At 39.9% G+C, this 20,027-nt stretch overlaps 1 protein-coding gene across 3 annotated transcripts in view; it reads left to right on the plus strand.

Moving 5' to 3' along the window:
- Nucleotides 1-20,027, plus strand: part of fstl5 (follistatin-like 5) — a 247,596-nt gene that overhangs the window by 201,485 nt on the left and 26,084 nt on the right. For all 3 annotated transcript variants that reach the window (XM_036126902.1, XM_021320641.2, XM_021320642.2), the window contains 2 exons: nucleotides 12-173; nucleotides 1,228-1,362. In XM_036126902.1, coding sequence (XP_035982795.1) covers nucleotides 12-173; nucleotides 1,228-1,362 — 297 coding nt within the window. The remainder of the gene's footprint in view (nucleotides 1-11; nucleotides 174-1,227; nucleotides 1,363-20,027) is intronic.

Genomic DNA, 20,027 nt, shown 5'->3' on the forward strand with positions numbered 1-20,027 from the left:
GTCACCCCCAGTCCCTCCAGTCATCAGGGTTTACCCAGAGAGCCAAGCCCGGGAGCCAGGAGTCACGGCCAGCCTGCGGTGCCATGCTGAGGGCATCCCCAGTCCACAACTCTCCTGGCTCAAGAACGGCATGGACATAAAGACCAAACTGTCCAAACAGCTCACCCTGCAAGGTAGACGCACGTCCTGACCTTATGATTTAGCCCGAGTTTAAGTTAACTGTACCGTTACAGCCTCTGCTGACAGTTGTTCCCTTTTGGTTAAATCCAAAAAGAATAGTTTGTTTTCCATTCTGGAATAAAACACTGTAAATTATGTGCAGTTATTCAAAATAACTGTGCAACAAATGTGCATGAGTATTTGTACCACAACGCATTTTTATTTGTGTTTGTTTACTATTACTCAACTAAACCTACTAGTAAATTATTTGCCCTGTAGGCAAATGATTTAACAGGCAAAGGCAAGGCAAATGTATTTATATAGCACATTTCAGCACAGAGACAATGCAAAGTGCTTTACATAATTAAAATATAGGGAGAAAGAAACAGAATAAAAGCAAGTAGGAATAAAATGTAGAAGCAAAATAGAACATGAGAAAATAGAAACTAAAAGCAAACATTAAATAAACAAATGTAGTTATGGAGTTTGAGCAGAACTGTTTGTATCATGCAGGGAAATCAATAAGTCAGCCAGAGTTGAAAGCTGGGTTAAACCAAAGCTCTTGTCATGTTTAAATAAGTATATTAAATTTGCTTCTGCTAATAACTCGGTAAACATGAAGAAAACAGAACTGTGCGGGCCAGCTAATTATCTATGTTGTTTTCATAGTGACATATTGTCACATAGTTTAGAACAAAGTCTTTCTTCTGAAGCTTACTATAAGCTCAATAATTTACAAACAGGGTTCTCCCCACCCACTACCGCCTTTTAACTGACTGGTTGGGCTGAACCTTTTTGCAGATGCTTCTGGTTGACAAAGCCAGCTCATATTCAGATAGATTGTTTGAAGGTTTTTTAAGGTTTGGAAACTTCAGAACTGGTCCTGTTTTTCACAGAGGCATTGCATACGGACTTTCTTTCTTTAAACTGCAGCCTTTTTGAATCCTCCCTGAAAGAAAATTATGTAATGGCACCAGAAGATGGTAAGACGGGAGTCTCCTTTTATGTCTTTCTTGAAAGTGAACACTTTGGCCTTTTTTTGTGTTTCCTCACTGCTCTTCCTCAAAGCTAATGGAAGCGAGGTGCACATCAGCAACGTGCACTTTGAAGACACTGGGGCCTACACCTGCATCGCCAAGAATGAGGCTGGCGTGGACGAGGACATCTCTTCGCTGTTTGTGGAGGACTCGGCACGCAAAACCTGTATGTATTAATCATAAAGCTTGTTCGGGTTTTTCCCTTTTTGATTTAACTAATATAGTGGAGAGCAGATAAAGCGCTTAATATTTATTGTTGTTTGTTTCCAACCTATTATTTTTATATTTGTGTTTCAAAGCCATCGTCAGTCAGAGTAATGGACTCTGGTTTAGGTTTTCCCTATATTTGAAGAACACATCTCTACTATTTTTACATTTCTCTAGGCGTGTAGCTCATGATGTATGATGTTGTAGCTTATATTATAGATAGATTAACTTTATTGTCCCAAAGGAAATTTGATTTGGGTTACAGACTCTGGCTGCTACATAGTCCAAACTATGCGCCACACTGCATTCGCAATTCCATTATATGACAATGAATAGATACATAAAGTAAATATTAATTTCAATGTCTCAAATTAGTAAATATAAGTGAAAGAAAATAAAAAGAACACAAACTAGAAAGCTGGAGGCGAGAGTTTGGATTACCAAACCATTTGTACACAATAAATACATGTATTCATTCATTTATTGCAGAAAAATGTACCTGCTCTTTAGCCTTTAACTCTGAGGCATGAACCCCAAGCCTGTTATTTTCTATTTGACAAAAATAGACTATTAACCCAAACACATTGGTAATTAAAAGCACATCTTCCTATTTATTTGTGTTTAGCTGAACATCAGGGTTAATTTTGGTTCTTTTTACTTAGGCGCTCTGTTGCCATCAGATTTGACATCAGGTTTGTGATACATGTAACCTTGTTTATGTCTGGAAGCATTTCTCAGCAAACAATCTCTCCTTGTTCTTTCCTCATGAGGAGAATCGCGCGCAGTAATTAACTTTGACCTTCTTAAAAATGTCAGTATTAGTCTTGGGGGCCTTCGCCTGGTCGTTAGCGCGCTGTATTTTGTTTCTGCGGGTAATTAGGGCTCCCAGTCGGTACGAGTGTTGCAGCTTTGCAGTCAGGTCACACATCACGTGTTCACTGTCCCAGACCTGTGCCAAACCAAATGTGTTTAGATGTGATCCCTGTGGAGTGGAGCTCCCTCTGCCCTGCCTGTCACACGTCGGAGGATCATCCTCCATGAGGTCACAAGTTGCCCCCCCCCCCCACCCCCCTAAGGCGCTTTGAAGCATTTGAAGATCTACCGAAGGCTAAAATGATGCTCAGACTTAGATACGGTAGAGCCTCTTTTTGGAGAGAATAACCCCACAAGACGGGACTTCAAAGAGATGTCAGAGGATGGGCAGGCGAGGTTTGTACTGCTGCTTTAAAGAGAAAGGATAAACAGACTTTATTACACGTGTTGTGGTTTGTCCTCGATATCCGACAGACCGAACACATGACCCGTTCTGGTTTTCCTGTGACATCGCCCTCCACGTTCAGAGAGCAGTTAAAAAGCAAATGGAAGCTGACGATGAGTTTTACCCAGAGCGGGTTGTCAGTGTAAGCCTGCGGCTGATGTGGAGTGTCAGTCTGCACCGCCTGCAGCCCTTTACTGCCAAAATGCTGCTCATCTGACCCCAGAAAATATGCACTTTAGCTTGAAAGCTGTTTTTCCCCTTTACATTTAATTCACAAATGTCACAAAGAAATTCTAAAGTTGATTTATGCATCCATGGTTTTGAAACATTTAGTCAATTAGAAACTAATTTACACGCATCAGAAAACATTGGAAATTTCAACTAATAAGTCAACAAGCTAATTATTCTTATTTCTTGATATAAATTGCTCTTGTGACTGCATCCCATAACCTTGAAGAATAATGCTGAAATAGCTCCTGCTTTATTTTTAATTTATATTACCAAAATTAAACTTTAATTTGTGTAAATACCTTCTCAGCACGTCTCCAGAAAAAAAACAAAAAAACAGCTGAGGTTGATCTGTGACCTGCAGTTATGTTTTGATTATTTATAGCAACAGGATGGTTTTAGGGTTTATTTGTGTAGATTTAGTTATGGGAACGTATATGATTTAAATCATACACATGATGTAACTGAGTTTATATATGCATAATGATATATCACAATAAACATCATTTAAAGGCACTTCATCTGCCCTTCTACACCGAAATACATCATTAGATCAACAGAACCATGTAGAAAGTTAGTTAGAAAATAATACAATCAAATTCAGTTTATGGTGTCAAGTGTTAAAAAGTTATCTAGCTACGGCAGCTCAGCCGGTTACAGGCAGGAGGCTACTTGACCTTCAGCATTCCCTACACATTAGAAAGGTTGTGGCGACAGTGAAAAGAAAACTGAACTTTCAACAGAATGAATCCCCCAGCAGAAGTTTATGAAGACTGAGCAGACACAGAAATCACTGAAGCACTGAAAATTAAGGTGTTAATGGCAGCTGTGGCTCTTTTATTGGCTTCATCTGGGTTGAGAAATAAAGCTAAGCTAATATGAGCCAGTATTACAATCTGGGGAATAAGATGGAGAACACATATAGTTAGTGGCGACAGTAGCTAACCCAATGATTAGTCCAGGGGAGAGATGGGGGGGGGGGGGGATAGGGACAGACATGGCAACAACATGGTGAATGATTCATCTATAAAGGGAGAACATAAAGTTTTTAACAGCAATAAATCACCAAATGACACCTTCCAGGAAGTTGACAGAACTAAACCAGGAATACTGTTATGTTTTTTTTTTAATATTCATCATTGTCGTTTAGCTGCAAAGTAATCCAAATGAACTGTGGGATTTTAAAAGGCTGACACTAACTGGTACCTTTAAATCCTAATCCTAATGATGTAGCATTTAAACGGTTTGGTGTGAGAATGTAGATAACTGTAAAATGTGTTTTGTCTTATTAAATCTAACTCCAGCAGCCTATAGATATTTAATCTAAAATCTCCCACAACTGCTGGATTCAAGTCCTGAAAACTCCAATAGATTGCCTACTCTTCAGCTAATAGTGTTTCTCCATCCCTGTTGTTGCTTTCCAGTCTGCCATAACCATGTTAGTCAAATCATTCTGCAAAGTTTCTTCCCCTTTTTGCCACTGAAATATCCTTTGTGAGACAGCTGGTGTCATAATTCTCCAGGCAGTTTGCCTTACTGTGCCAAATCATTTCTTTTTGTTTTTCACTCTTTTAATCTCCAGCAGACAGCTGTTGGTTATCTCAGGTTGCGTTAAAGTCCTGCATATCACAGAACTGAGATTCTATCTTAATTTTACAGGTAAAAAAATTTGCTGACTCTAATATAGCTCACCGATCATTGTTATGCATTTGAATGTATTCTGTCAAATTATATGAAAAGTGTTGAACTTTGGGACTCCAGCAATGCACCAACAATCTGATTACTTGCAATAGAGTTGACATCTGACATGTTTTATGTATTTAGTGTGGGAACTCTGTATCCAACAGAGAGATGCTATGTTTTTTGGATGAGGTGGATCCGTTGGCTTCTCTGGGTCATGGCATCCAGCGAGGACTGGAGCGGTTCACTGCTGAGTGTGAAGTGGCCAGGATCAAAGTCAGCTCCTCTCTGAGTCTGAGGCCATGGCCCTCAACCAGAAACAAGGAGGACTGCCCCTCCTGGTTGGGGGTCAGTCGCTGCCTCAGGGAATTTCACTATCTTGGTCTCTTGGTCGCAGGTGATGATAGGATGAAGCGAGAGATGGACAGACTGTTCGGGGCTTCGCCTGCAGTAAAACGGGCGTTGCTCCGGTCTGTTGTGGTGACGAGCTGAGCCAAAAGGCAAGCTCTGATTCGCCGGTCTCTCTACGCTCCGACCCTTAGCTATGGTCATGAGGTCTGGGTCATGACCCAAAGAACGAGATCCCAGATACAAGAAGCGAGTGGCCAGGCTCAGCTTTAGAGATAGGGTGAGGAGCAAAGTAGCTCTGCTGCATCTCTGCATCAAAATGAGTCAGTTTAAGTGGATTGGGCATCTGACCCCTTTGGAGTTTTTTTGGGCCCATCCCGTTGGGAGGAGATGCCAGGTAGGACCCAGAACTCACTGGAAGGACTATATGTCGGATCTAGCCTGGGAACCCCAATTAGCAAGAGATCTCAGATACGTGAAAGATGACAGATAGATGGATGCATGGATATTATTAAGGGAATAATTTCAGTTTATATCAATGGATAGTTGTTGCTCTGGCATTTTGTTTTTATCGTGCAACATTGGAATGTTGTGTTTTTTACTTTTACAGTAAGATAATATTCTATCTACCGTTTATGGCTTTTACACTTTCTGCCAACACTGCCTTTAATCTGTCGCTGTTTTAACAAAAAACTGTCATGTAATGTGGGAATATTATTTATTTTTTTTTCCTTCAACCATATCAAATAAAAATACATGAAAAGTGAGTTTTAATGCCAAGAAAAATAGTAGTCTCCGCTGTGTTTTCATTTATGCCATACATTTGAAATAATTACTTTCTTCCAATAGTTTGAATAAATTAAAACGACTCTGCAGCAGCTCCCTTTTTTCCAATGCCATCCCACTCATGAGAAGCTATTAAGATGAATATTTATAAAAAAAAAACAATAACACATGTTGGTTCAAATTTAAACCTAATTAAACATCAAAAAATGCTGAAAATAAATTTTAAAAAGTTTTTTTTTCCAGCCTGAATCTCCATCTGGGATTGAACTCAGAGTCCTTTCAAAATGACCAAACATTTAGGTTCAGGTCATCCAGTATTTAATCTCTGTCTACTTTAAGGCAATCAAAAGGTAATTAATGTATGTTTAAGTAAGGATCTCCATCTTGGCAAAAGAGTCAGGTGGGATTTTGATTATAGATTGTGCTTGTTTTGCTCTCTCATTCCTGAAGATCCTTTAACCCCATCTTATTATCTCCCTTTCATCAGAGTCTGGCTGATGGCTTCTCACTGACCTTTATCTTTAGCAACACTCTGACACACTCACTGGCGCTTAAATTGTGGCACTAACTTACAACTTGAGAGCTTCTCACTGTCAGAATGGTCAGTGTGAACTCCCCGGCTGTAAAACTGCAGCGAGTGTGGGTGGGACTTCCCTGACAGCAGCTGTCACTACACCGTCCATTCACATCTGCAGCCGGGGCTCGATCAGGAACGCAACCACAACTGCTGCCCAGCATTTCTCAGTCTCATCATGGCCTTTTGTTTCAGTTCATATAAATTTAGAAAAGGTCAGATTTCAACAGCATCAAATAATTAATTATTCCTTTTGCAGTTAATTCAATGATCCATTGAGGCGTCATTAAATAGTACATTTTGGTATGTAGTGGTTTAGCTTTAAAGTATAGCTGCCAACACTTTTTGTGTTAGTGATGATTTTGGTAGTCGTTTAGAAATCCAAAAGTTGTGGGTTCGATTCTAGCTTTCTCCTGTCTTTTCCAATGTTCCCATTGGCAAGGCAATCAAGTTGCCTACCGATCTGTATACGGAGGTGTGTGCATTTGTGAGTGTGGTTAGGCGAACATTGCTCTGGATTAAAGCGCCTTAAGTTGTCTTTATAGAATCTGTTTCAAAAGTGCAGAGATGTCCTGAAAAAAAAACAACACCGTAGATGTTAGACCCTCTGAAACAGAAGCCTTGGTGCCTCATCTGTAGAAATAGAAAGAGTAGTGTCCCCTTATTTTGTTCTAAATGGACTCAAAAGCTGAGGGCCATAATGGGTGAAGTTATTAAACCCACCAGAACAACACAACTGTCAGAGCAGCTGCATAATGGGGACAAAGTATCTGCAAAACAGCAGGTTATGGGGAATAATGTCTATTCCTAAATGGCTCATGTAAGCAAGCATCACTGAAAAAGGTTAAACAACAGTAACATGACTTGGTAAACCCTTTAAAATGTCAGAAAACCAAATTTATCACAGTTAGCAACGGGGTTGGGGGTGTGAGGTTCATCTTGCCTTTTAGCTATTTGATCAGAAAATGTAGTATTTCAAAAAACATTATCATCACAGTTTATCACTGGCTTTGAAAGACTTTGTGCTGACCGACACAATACAGTAATTCTGATACATAACAATAAGCCCAATTCTTTAGGTGGTGCAGGACAGCGCTGTCTCAGGTTGACTGCATCGTCTGCAGACCTGTTTGCCCGGTAAGAAAACTCCAGGGTGTTCGGCACGGGGCCTGTGGGGCCTGTGATCCATCGGCCGCTTTAACAATAGTGGCTTAAGGGTTTTCAGGACCACAGAAGTCAGGGTGACGTGTCTGTAGTCAAGTAACCCCGTTATGGTTTGTTCCTTGCCGATCAGGATGATGGTGGAGCATTTGAAGCAGGAGGGAATGTCACACAGCTCCAGAAACTTGTAAAATATCTAATTGAAGATGGTTCCAGTGGGTCAAAGCGGGTTTTCCAGCAGAAAGGCAAAAATACCGTCAGATCCTGGAGCCTTCCTGAGCGTCAGAGGCTGAAAGAACCTATTTACAACCTCCTCAGTTACCTTTGGTCAGGGCACAGGGTCAAAAGTATGAGGGGAGATGGTTGTAGAGTTGTTGGTGGCGGTGAAGGTAGTCCTTGTGTATACACTTGTGTCTGTGCCATATCTAATTTACTAAAATATATGCTTTTTCACCTTAACAAGCTGGCGCCAGTTTTAACAAAATCTTTTGACCATCTGTGTACTCCACTAAAGAAATACATCACCAAGTCAGAGTCCTCATTTAAACTCCAACACTCAAGGAAATCAAGAGTGTGAATACAGATCAGCTCCATATGGCAGATTACACATTGTGGCCAGAAAGCTTCTTTAAAGCCATGGCTTTAGTCTTCACTCATTTACCGAGACACTTCCAGTTTCTCATTTTGTTTTCAATGCAGGACTGGAGAAAGACCCCTAAAGGAAGCGTTTTTATTATACGAGCTCATAACTGAAGACATCAAAAAACTTCCACTACTCCTTTCAAGCTTCAACTCTTCTGTTCTTTTAGCTTTCTTTTCAGTTAGTTCCTCATTTTAACCAGTTCTTACTTATTTATGTGATGGCTCAAAGATTAAATGCACATTCTGACCGGGGATGGCCTGTACCAGAATCAAGGACTCTGATCCTGCAGACTGTGACATGCTGGTGGGCATATATACGCAGCAGAGAGGCATCGATCTATTAGCACTAATTTGAAACACATTCAAATGACACATCATAATTGTGCTTTGAAATGTTTCCGAAACCTGACTTCCTGGAAAGTAATGATCTATTTCTATGAAATTCGCAGTTAATGACATGCCTAAGGCTTCGTATTCAAAGACCTCAGTTGGTGAGCGATCTGAATAACGAACTGTGCCAGCTGTCAAAGGAATGACTAAGATATTAACCAGCAAGGAGATAGATAAAAAAGAGCTACATGTGATGGTTGAGGCTCGTATGATGTTCTGGAGATCGATTCAAGCCTTGAGGTCAAACCTTTCTTTTCACCGGCACAACACTGGATTGTTTTTCACTCAAATGTATCCAAGCACTTTGTTGTTTAGCAGAACTTGAGCATTCGCCGTTCTGGGCTCCATTTAACCGAGCCTGTCACCAGCAGGCAGAGCCCCATCCGTCTCTGACAGGCTGTTGCTAAACTGGCATAAATATCTGCCCCTCACAATGTGCCAATTATTTCTGCTGTGTCAGAAGTTCTGCACGGCTCAAAGCAAGGATTTGTTGCTTTAGTCTTTTCACTTTCTGCACCATTTCATGCCTCATACCCGAGATCTGGAGTACTTCATCATAAACAGCGTCTTCAGCTCTTACTTTTTTGCATTTTTTTAGATCAAGCAAACTTTTCAACCCCAACAAGAACTTGCTTCATGCTGCAGTGCCACTCTTTAAAATTTCTGTTTTATAAACTTTAGTTTTAATTGGAAGTCTTTTTTATGTTGGAAGGATTTTCAATATTTTCCCGATATATCAAAGTTTTGGTAAAGCTGTTGGTGCAAAACAAAAAGTCAAATATTTCTGTAAACAGAGCCATGGGTAGAGCACTCATCAAAAAGTCTAAAGACATTATGTTTCACTTTAGTCAAGCATGTACAGGTTTATTAATCAATGCATGACCTTTAAACACTCTAGCAGGAACGAGAAGTAATAAACCTCTATTGAACAAGAAAATAAGGACACTTTGAAACATTAAAAGAGCTCCACTCAGTGTAGCGATATTTATCTTTTTTCTATTACACATCCTTTTTAGCTGCTATTAGGTTGATTTAAAAATTATCTAAATTACATTGTCTGCACCTAATTTTCATGTTTGACAAAGGTGTTAAATGCATAGCGTCAAACAGTATTTTACATAAATTAAAGGTTTGCCTCGGAACATCTTTTTGAATTTTTGTCATCCATCTTAATTATTGGTATAGGATCATTTGAGAGCAGTGGGAAGATGAATGATTTATCCATTATTTACCACATAACTGTCTCCAAGAGATTGTTTTCTGTTGGAAAATTGGTGTCTGCAAGCAAAATGAGTAAATATGGAGCAAAATGAGTATTCCCAGATCTTGCAAGAGAAGTGGCCAGCTCTATGAAAACAAGCCCAAAAGAAGTGCGGCAAGCAATGCTGTGATGTAGCAATAATGTTCGGGACAGTCAACTGATTTAATGGGTTTAATGCAGGTAACTTTAATGCAAAAACACGTCAGTGGTTTATGCATATTTCTTTTCTTGCCATTATTACAGATTACACCAAGCTGGAACAGAAAACTGGATTTTAGACCTGTGTACTGTAGTTTCTTTAGTAAAGGTGATGGGTCTGCCGAGCACCACCAGCAGGGTTGTCACTACAACAAGGCTTCACCCTCCATCAAAAATGTAGAATACCCAGTGTCATTTACAATACTGCATGAAAACAGGCGCTGGTTCTGAGCTGACTAAACTAAACATACTGAGCCCTGTTAACAGCTCCTGCATGAACAAGCTTTTCTTCATTTCTCATATTCTGTCTGAGAAAGTCAATACACATTTATTCCCTTGGTATCACATTGATTTTCATCATACAGTGTTTGGAACTAACGCTTATTTAAATCTGTTTTCTGCTCTTCTCTTTGCGCACAGAAATTAAATTTTTATTGTGGAAGAACTCCCACAAACAGCTGCTGTCATTCCCACGGCGGGAAAAGGAGCTTGCGTGCTTCCTCTCACCGCTACTTTAGCATAGGAACCTCACGATGCCTCTCACCGGTGCTAAGGAGCTATAAGGAATCCCACAATCCTTTGCGTGACACGATGTATAAGCACAGCCCGTCTGACGGGAATCAACAAAAATGTCCGGAGAGAAGAGAGTGTGCATTTTGTAGTTTTTTCTGGAAGGCTGTAAGCATGATGATGTCCGAGTTAAAGCTCCTTTCCTGTTTAGAATCAGATATATCAGGAACACCTTTTTACATCGTTCTCAAGCTCAACCATCAAGAGATTTACGCTATGCTTCCTGTGGTTCCATGAAGCCAGCTTGTAAAACCTCACGTGTGTGCAGGACATGGTTGGCTGCAGTGGTGATTTATGAGGTACCAGAATCAGTATAAAGAGGTTCCTGGCCTTTCCAGCTATATGATGGAACTGTTTTCCCGAAGCCTAGTGGCACAATAAGTCCTTGCTAGGTTTGGGAAAGTATGAGTATAATAATTTATCAGAAAAATATCAGTTTTACAATATTTACACAAACATGGAAATTAAGTCCAATCAAATGTATTTTAATTAGCAGCAAAATCACCATTGCTAAAAGAAAGATATTGATTATTATAATATTCTAAAATGATTTAAATTTAAAAGCAGTTCATTAAATGGACATGTTTTAGTCGGCTCCTTAAGATGAAGCTAACTTTTAAAGACAGTGTTGCTTTAATAGGAGGTGGATGCTGTTCCCTTCGTTTAAACACCATGAATGTCCAAGTTTTATTTTTTTCATTTACCTTTGTAAGTGTAGCAGCCTTTGTGGCTTTGCGCTGTAGCGATGAAGAAAAAGCGACTCACTCAGCCACATCTCAGGCATCATATTCAAAGACATTAACCACAGGAACAGTATGATTTAATTTTAGTGGGTTTGAGACCATTACCTTTGAAAACCTCGTTATACATTGGGTGCACAGGACTGACTGAGTGTGAGCTTTGACCTGCACTTGATTAGTTTAAGGTATGTGGCTGAGACTATATAATGGCTAATCATGCAGGTCAATTAGAATCCACTCTTATAAATTAAACATATTTGTTGGGCCAATTTGCTAAGGATATCTTATTGTTTTAAAGAAATGAAACACTTCTTGTACGTATTTTTTAATTGGCTTAAAAATGTATTATGATAGCATTACTGACATTAACAGACAGATGAGGGAAACAAAACGGTTGGCAGCTCTATAATCCAAAACAATTTGCATTGTTTTACTGCAGGGATGAAGTTTGCTCAAGTCTGTTTGTATTGTGTAAACCATGTAATCTTTTAGTCAAACATACTCCGTTTATCAAGGACAAAGTTGCATCCTGTCATAAGCGAATATTAATAAAAGACGTGCTGGCTTTAAAACTCTGGAAGCCGTGGTTCTGCTTGCTGTGGCTTCAGGCAGAATCTTCCGTCCGGTTTAGACCAGCAGCTACCACAGCACCTCTGAATCCCTTTTATATCATCCAAGCTTGAGCACTTTTGCATTTTGCACTGAGGCAAACTAGAAATGAAAATTGCTTTATTACAAATCTTATTTTGCTACACGGTCATATCGGTCCCCTAACATAATTTCTTAAATAAATAGCCCATTGTATAGTTGTTCATTTTAAATGTTTTAATTTTCACACTGAGTCTTTGAAGGTTTCTGTAATACTCAGAAGAAAATAGAATTCTTAAGTGTGCTCACAAACCACATAATCCTTAATTGTATCCCCTTTTTGTTTAAGTAAATGGTGTGTTTAAGCAAGTTATGGTTCCACTTCTTTCAGCTGCTGTCACGGATTTTCTAATTTTTTTCTTAATTTATACAATTATGTTTTAGAAAATAAGTGCTGAATTTGAAGCCCGCAGCCACAAGTCATCTAACTTAAAAGAAAAGGGCAATGTTAAATTCTATGGTAAAATCAAAGTGTGTGTGATTAAATTTAAACATAGCAAACACAATTAATCTAGCTGTTAACCAGAATTGAAAAAAGAATCTTTTGTCATGTTGAAGGAGTCAGATATTTAACTGCAACCTTTGACTCAGCAGTTTTCTGCCCATAAGGAGAAATCATGTAGTTCTGACTTGCAGCTTTATGTAATAAATACAATAGACACATAAATAGGAGGAAAGATTGTACAAATTATGTTTAAAGTGGCACCATGTAACTATTAGCCACAATTGGGTGTTGGACCTCCAGGTTCAGCACCCCTGAAGGTCACTGATAATGCTCACTGTCACAAAATTAAACAGTCTCCCTCTGTGTTTTGGAATCTGATAGCAGACCACTTTGGACTAGCAGATTCAGAACTCATTGAGTTACTTGGAAAGACAAGGCCACAATCACCCCTTTAGATTAAAGCCTACAGCAAAGAACCAAAAACATGTCTGATCAGGATCTATCGTGAAGACATGACGGAGTCAACCTACTGAAGTTACATGGCCGAGCTTTCAGAACGTATTGACCTGAAAAATAATGTCATACATCTCAAACACTTGGGTCAAAACTTACACGGTTCTGCTTTAATGTGCACATTGAGAGGGAAATTAATATTTCACAATATTACAAAATAAACGCAATTTTAGAAAGTTCTCGTTAAAAGTTTCAGACCCCACAGCAACTTTATGATACCCGTAATCTATACTAAATTTCAAAAATAACAATAAAAACAATGTTGCTGCCCAGGAAACACAAAAAACATCTGAACTGAGGCATTTAAAGTATAAGTGCTGCCAACAGAAAGGAAAATTATCACAAGCATCATTGGCTTTTGTGTACACAAGTTAGTGAGTTGATGTGATCTAGAATATGGGCTGCTCTAGATTACTTTACCTGCTTTGCTCAGTTTACCCGTTTTGTTGGAAAGCAGTTATTTCTCTCACTTACTCTCCTGTCCTGATCCTCAGCAGCTGCATCAGATAAGTCGCGCTGAGTTTAAAAAGCTCTGCCTGTTGGTTTATGTGTGAACAGATCAAAAAAACTGCTTCTCTCCGTTGAGAATTCATTGAGGACTCGAGGTTTGGTCGGACAAGGACTCTTTCTGTTCAGCTCACTGCACACATTTAGGCACACACAGTATACCAGAGAAAGAGCCATCATTCAGCACATTCGTGTTTCATGCAATGGATGACGTGAAAAAAAATTGACGTTAAACAAAATTCCAAGGATTGGTTATAAAAGACCAAAATGACCGTGCACAGATAAGCGGATATAGACGATGGATGGATGGACCAATAGGTGGCTTGTTGTGAAAAAAAGGTGTTGAGTGGAATCTGTGGGTTAGGCTTTATCTCCCCCATAGTGGAGATGAAGGCTCCCTCTGCCTCAGGTTAACCTTGATCCTTGCTGCCGCTCTGACCGTTTTGCTATCCCTATTTAGATAGCGTGTTGCCGTGCGAAGCTCAGAGCCTGCATCAAAGCAAGCTGTCCATCTATGTCAGAACTCTGTCTCGTACAATGCAGCTGACTGCTGTTTTGAACCCTAAGCAAGTATTCACGCCTCCTCCCTCCCTTCTTTCTGTTTTGCTTTCACCCTGGCAGTGGGCTTCTGAAAGCTGAACTCATAGAGGCATGGCCAGGTTGATCGCTATCACAAAAAAAAAAAAAAAAACAAAGGCAGAGATTTATGTATAACCAGTTTCAGTGTCGATTGAATGTTTTGTTTTTCAAAAAGCCACAGAGATTATTTGATTAGCTTGGGAATTTTAACTTTGTTAACATACCCTTCAAAGTATGAAGCTTGTGACCTTGGCAGTGAACTTTGTGTTCAGCTGTATTTGTCAGCATGCGCTGTGTGAATTTGAGCTCTCCTGGGGTCCTAAGCAGCCTCATACATCCAACCCTGTACCTTCTGTTCAGATTGTCATTGGAAATTGCACGAACGACACTCAGAGCAGGTAAATATTTACGGTGTTTGGGAACCAGTTAATGTGGGTCAAACTAAACTGACCCACACTGCAAAAACGGATCTAAAAATTAGTAAAATGTTCTTAAAAATAGTGTTTTTGTCATTGATTTGAGCAGGTAAATAATATTATCTAACAATGGAATCAGTATTTTGACCCCAAAAATAAAATAATTAGACATCCTGCACTTGAAATAAGATGATGGAGATGAGTTGTTCCGATTATAAGTGTGAAAATCTTATTCCCTTGGCAAATCATCTTATTTACCTGCTCTAATCAAGGACAAATACACTAATTTTAAGAACATTTTACTTATTTTTTAGTGCCACTTTTGCTGTGTAGATCAAACTGCAGGCAGTCATTTAGAATAATCCATCCCTCCATTGTCTCCAAATGCTTAATCCATGCAGGGTGGTGGTGCTGATGCCTAGCTCCGGTGAGTGACAGGGGACACCCTGGACAGGTTACCAGACCATCAATTTAGACTCCAATTAACCCCACCTGCATGTGTTTGGGCTGTGGGAGGAATCCCAAGTGCAGGGAGTGAAACCATGCATCTGAGGTTAGAACGTGCAAACCCCACAAGCTTCCTGCTGTGAGGCAACAGAGCTAACTACTGCACTACCCTGCAGCGCAGAATCATAAAGAAGAGATCTAAATCTTTTATTCCTTCTTTATTCAACATTCAGCCACCACATACTATACAGCACAGAAGGATGTCTTTGCTCCACAGGTGTGTATTTCAGTGTGTATCTTTCCCTCACTGCACATGTTTAGCGTTGGTTTTTGATCTGCTGGATTTGCTCCAGCGGAAATTCAGCAGAGCAGGATTTCACATATTCAGATAGACAGCCATAAACCGAAATCAGCTGTGGGAAATGAACGGCTGAAACAAACTCCTCTGATCTCCTGAACTTTGATTTAGCACGACTGAGACTCCACCGCTCCACACCAGATTCTCCACAAAGCCTGATTTATTCAGCGCCGCCCGCCATCCTGCCCGCTCTGCATCCTCTCAGCGCTCCAGAGCAGTTTGCGCTAAAATAGCATCTCTGTTTCCATCAGCGGTGTCCTTCCCGTCACAGCAGACTTTCATACAGTGTTGGACACGCTGTCAACTGCAAAAAGCTCAAACCAGACAGTGACGCCATCCACAGCATGAGCAGCCAGCTGTCTGTCCTCTTAGTTTCATGCTGACTTACTTTATGAAGGGAATGGTATAAACCAAGTGGAAAGATTTCATGCATATAAAGTTAAATTACAACACCTCTGCATATAAGTACATCTAGGATTCATTAATGGACATTTGAAAAGTGCACACTATTGGGCTGCAGAGACAAAAATTAATCCAAACTAATGCATACATTTTGCAAGGATGGGTTACATTTTTCATTAATTAAATGCGTAAATTGATCCAGTGTAAACTTTACATACCAACTGAATGAAACAACAATAACGTTTGTCAAACAAACTGCTTTATGGCACTTTCTAGACAGAAAAGATATTTTTTTCCAAATCCCTTCCCGTACTGTTGGTTTGTCATGAAACTCTGGATGTGTTAAGCTCTCTCAGTAACATGTCATCTTTCAAGCCGTAGTTCACGTTATTTTAAAAACTTAGGTTTTGCTCCGAGGATTAAGCCTTCTGATCACCTTCCTCTCTGAAGAGATGATTCTGACTCAAATCCGTCACAAGCTCCCGGCTCTAATTTAGGAGCAGTCCTAGACCTGCTACTTAGGCAGTGTCTTCACTCCACCTGACATTAAACGTTTCCTTTGAGGATGTGCAGAGTCAGACTTCAGCACTAATGTATGCAAAACTGAGCTGCCAAAAGCACAGGAGCACAGCTCTTAAAATATCTGAATATTTGAAAACAGATACATTTATCAGTAACATGTTAAAGCTTCTTGAACCATCAGAAATGGGATCAAAAGGTCATTCATGCTGAGTACCCCTGGCAAAGTCATAGTTTTCATAGCTATGATCATAACACTTGGTACATCAACAACTACACTGCCATTGGGGTAAAGTTTCCTCTGTTAGTGTTACATCTAAATTTATGTGGCTGCAGATGAACACGGATTATAGATTTATTTTCCTCTGCAGCCAAAAGGTGGAAAACTTGGTAGGGTGATTTTGACTTTTGATTTATTTGCTTATAATAAAGATCCCTCCACAAGTCCCCTGATTGTGCCCTGTGATATTTGGGACATAGATGTTGGCAGCACATCCTTAAAGTCCTGTAAACTGCAAGGTGGGTTCTCCAAACCATCCCAGGGCCATTTCTGCTTTATTGCAGGACATATTATTGTGCTGAAAGAGGCCACAGCTCCAGGGAATTCCTCTTCCATGACAGAGTGAACATGTCCTGCAGAAATCCTTAGGTAGGTGGTACAGGTCAAAATATCACAATATAGGTGGTAGGAACCAGCATCCCTGAGGAACGCTGTTCAAAGCATTACACTGCCTCCGCCACCTAACATCTTCCCATAGTGGATCCTGAGGCCATGCGTGCTCCGGGTAGCATGGCCCTGGCCAAAAAGGAATTAGGATTTGTCAGAACACACCTTCTTCTTCCATCACATTGTCCATTTCTGATGCCCACTGTTTGCGTTTTTCAGTGCAGGCACGGTCCAACATGAGCTGCTAGACTGGTCTGCAACTAAGCAGCCCTATAAGCAACAGACTGCTTGGATCCAACCAAGTGTCACGCTTATTTTCAACAAACTTTTTAAATGTCACAAAAAAGAAAAGGAAAAATGCTAATTTTCTTTAATATTTTGCTTCATTGAAAGTGGTGCACAAAGGTTGTTAGCAAGGTAGCCACACATTTTAACTGGTTATAATTCAGAAAGATTTTCAAATAATCTTCATATTTTCATATCCCAGAAATAGCGTTGGCTTTGGTGAATATACTTTACTGGTGAGAGGGGGATCTCTACAATGAGCTCATATTCCTGCCGTCTATTCCTTGGCTGTTCTTGGACATTTGACACCCTCTAACTTTTGCTCCTTCTCAAAGTCCACGAGAATACATTTTCGAAAAGTTAGTGTTCTTACAAAATCTTTCACCTCAGCAATCTTTTGACAATCCTGATTACATTCAACACACTGCTTCAACACAAGAAATCCACTGCCGCTCTTTAATTTGGTATGAATCTGTGTGTTTTCTTCTCTTCCACATGACATTTAAACTTTAAACCTGGCCAACAATGAGAGAGAACAAAGTGTCCACTTGCTGTCTAATCTCTCCTACTCACAAACACGTACTGGGATCAAGCCACACTTGGTGCCAAGGAGGGCGTCTGGTTTGTGATTCTTACGGTTTCATCTTCGCCTTTTGAACATGATTGGATCCTGTTGGCTTCTTTAAGCCATGACCTTCAGTGACCTTCAGCATCCGCTGGAGTCGTTCACAGCTGAGAGCTGCGATTAAAGTGGCTGAGTCTGATGCCAGAGAAAAAAACACAAAAACAATTGGATGCTCCCTGGTTCAGGGGTCAATCTTTGCTTGAAGCAGAGACGTTTCAGGATTTTGGTGTTTTGTCTACGAGCGATTGTGATTGAAGTCTTGTCTGCACTAATGCAGCTGCTGCAACAGGCGGTCCTGCTTAAGAAAGAGCAGAGGCAAAAAGAAAAGCTCTCATTTTTGTTGGTCTCAGCAGATCATGAGCAAAAGGACCAATTATTTCATACAAGCAGCTAACATCAGCTTCCTCAAAATAAGTTTGCCGATCTAAAATTCTGAGATAGCATGAGGATCTCCGTCGTGTTGGAGGCGTCGGAGAGGACCACTGCTCCTCTGCACTGGTGGTTCAATCATCTGATGAGGATGAAACTATGACAGCCACACTTTCCAAACTCATCTCTGACTTAAAAGGATGTTTTTTTTTTTTTTTTTTTTTATTGACAGCAGTGGAGAAGCAATTGGTCAAACTGCTGCTGCACTGATTTTATGGGGAAAATTACTCAGCCATGCTGTGCACAAAGACAAACAGCATGTGATATATACTTTTATTGCTGAGACATTACAGGGACTTTAAATAACTGTCCTACATGAATGGTTTGGATCCTTTTTTTTTTCTTCACCAGACGTCAATATGGTCATTTCAACACCAAAGATGGGGCTTTCTCCTTGAGGCGTTTTAGAGAATCGATGAAAATCATAAGTTTCCACATTCCCATGAGAACAGCTAAACTGGAGCTGTGATAAGTTTATTACAGAATTACATTAATAAAGAGTATTTCAACAAGGAAGCATTTTAAGGAGTGATCCTTGAATGATTTAGTTATAACTAAAACAATGGATTTTGGAGGTTTTCAAGTGTTTTGGTACCCTAACCCTCATGCCTGAGATGGGTGGGTTCATGAGAGAATGTGCTGGGTAAGGCAGGTATTATATATAGCTGTAACATACAGGCAAAGATAGTTTATTTTTATAACACTTTTCAGTAACAAGACAATTTAAAGTGCTGTACAAGAACAAAGAAACAATACAGAGGAAAATGAAACCAAGGAAAAGACAAACATCACATTAACAAAGGGACAAGCTAAGCAAATCCTTGACTAGACTTCTTTCATATATTAACAAACATACAGAAAGCATAAAATCACTGTGCTTAATTGTTTCTATTGATAATAAGAAATAAGCAAATCATTCAGGATTTCTGATCTAAAGTAGTTTTGTTCAACTTTTCTAAGAGCTACAGTTAAAATAAAGAAATAAGATAAAGGGAAAAAAAAGGTTCTCTTAAATTTTCACCTTCAATGTTCCTTTCAGGAAAGGAAACTACTGTTAGCTACTTTCTACAAAATCACTTGAAGCCAGGATGCAGATGCCTTCTCAATGTGACAAGAGAAGATGAGGTGTTGTAGTTAGCCAACACTGTTATGCCTCTGAGGCAACAAACTAGGTGCTCACAGCCTCATAGTGACCGACTTACGTAAAGATTGTCCAGCTTTGAAGCTTAATGGTGTTATGTGAGACGGTCTTTAATAGCAGATGGGAATTTAAAGCCAAAACACGCCGGGACCAATGCAGTGTGTGTCTTGCCATTAACACCTACTGGTTAGATTGTGGTAAAGTGCATTGATAGGACTTTAGCCAATAATAGGTTCTTCAGTAGCGGTGACACTTGAAAACAGAAAAAGCTGAATATTCCCAGTACACTTATTGTGTTTTAGCCTTAGAATGAGAGAAATCTGCAACACATTTTGTGAATTGTGCTCAATGTTGACCATGCTGAGTTCAACTCGATACCTCATTTGTTTCTCCAGTGCAGGGTTGATATTTAAAAGTTCACATAAGCACAGGAAATTACTGGCTTTGTTGGTGATTTATGAAGGGCTGGACAGCTTAGAAAGGGGCTGATCTTTGCAGCTTAATGATGAAACCATTTTTTGAAAGAGGCTAAAGGTCCCTCGTGTCACCACAGCGGCTGAGGCTTTTCTTTAGACTTCTTTCCAAACTGTTCTTTGACGTTCTGGCCATCAAAGGAGAACTAAGTTATTAATTCCTCCAAGACATTTGTGATTATCTTAAAGAAGAGCGGGAAATCTTTCCAAACCCAAATTGAGGTCTGAAGTTACACGTTTGCTTTTCCCGTCTGCTGTAATCCAATTATTTTGCCTCCATTATGCATTGAGCCTTTTCTGCCGCGCCACTGTGTTGAGCACCACGGGCTGTTTG

Source organism: Fundulus heteroclitus, chromosome 23 (assembly GCF_011125445.2).
Source record: "Fundulus heteroclitus isolate FHET01 chromosome 23, MU-UCD_Fhet_4.1, whole genome shotgun sequence".
NCBI classification, from domain to species: domain Eukaryota; kingdom Metazoa; phylum Chordata; class Actinopteri; order Cyprinodontiformes; family Fundulidae; genus Fundulus; species Fundulus heteroclitus.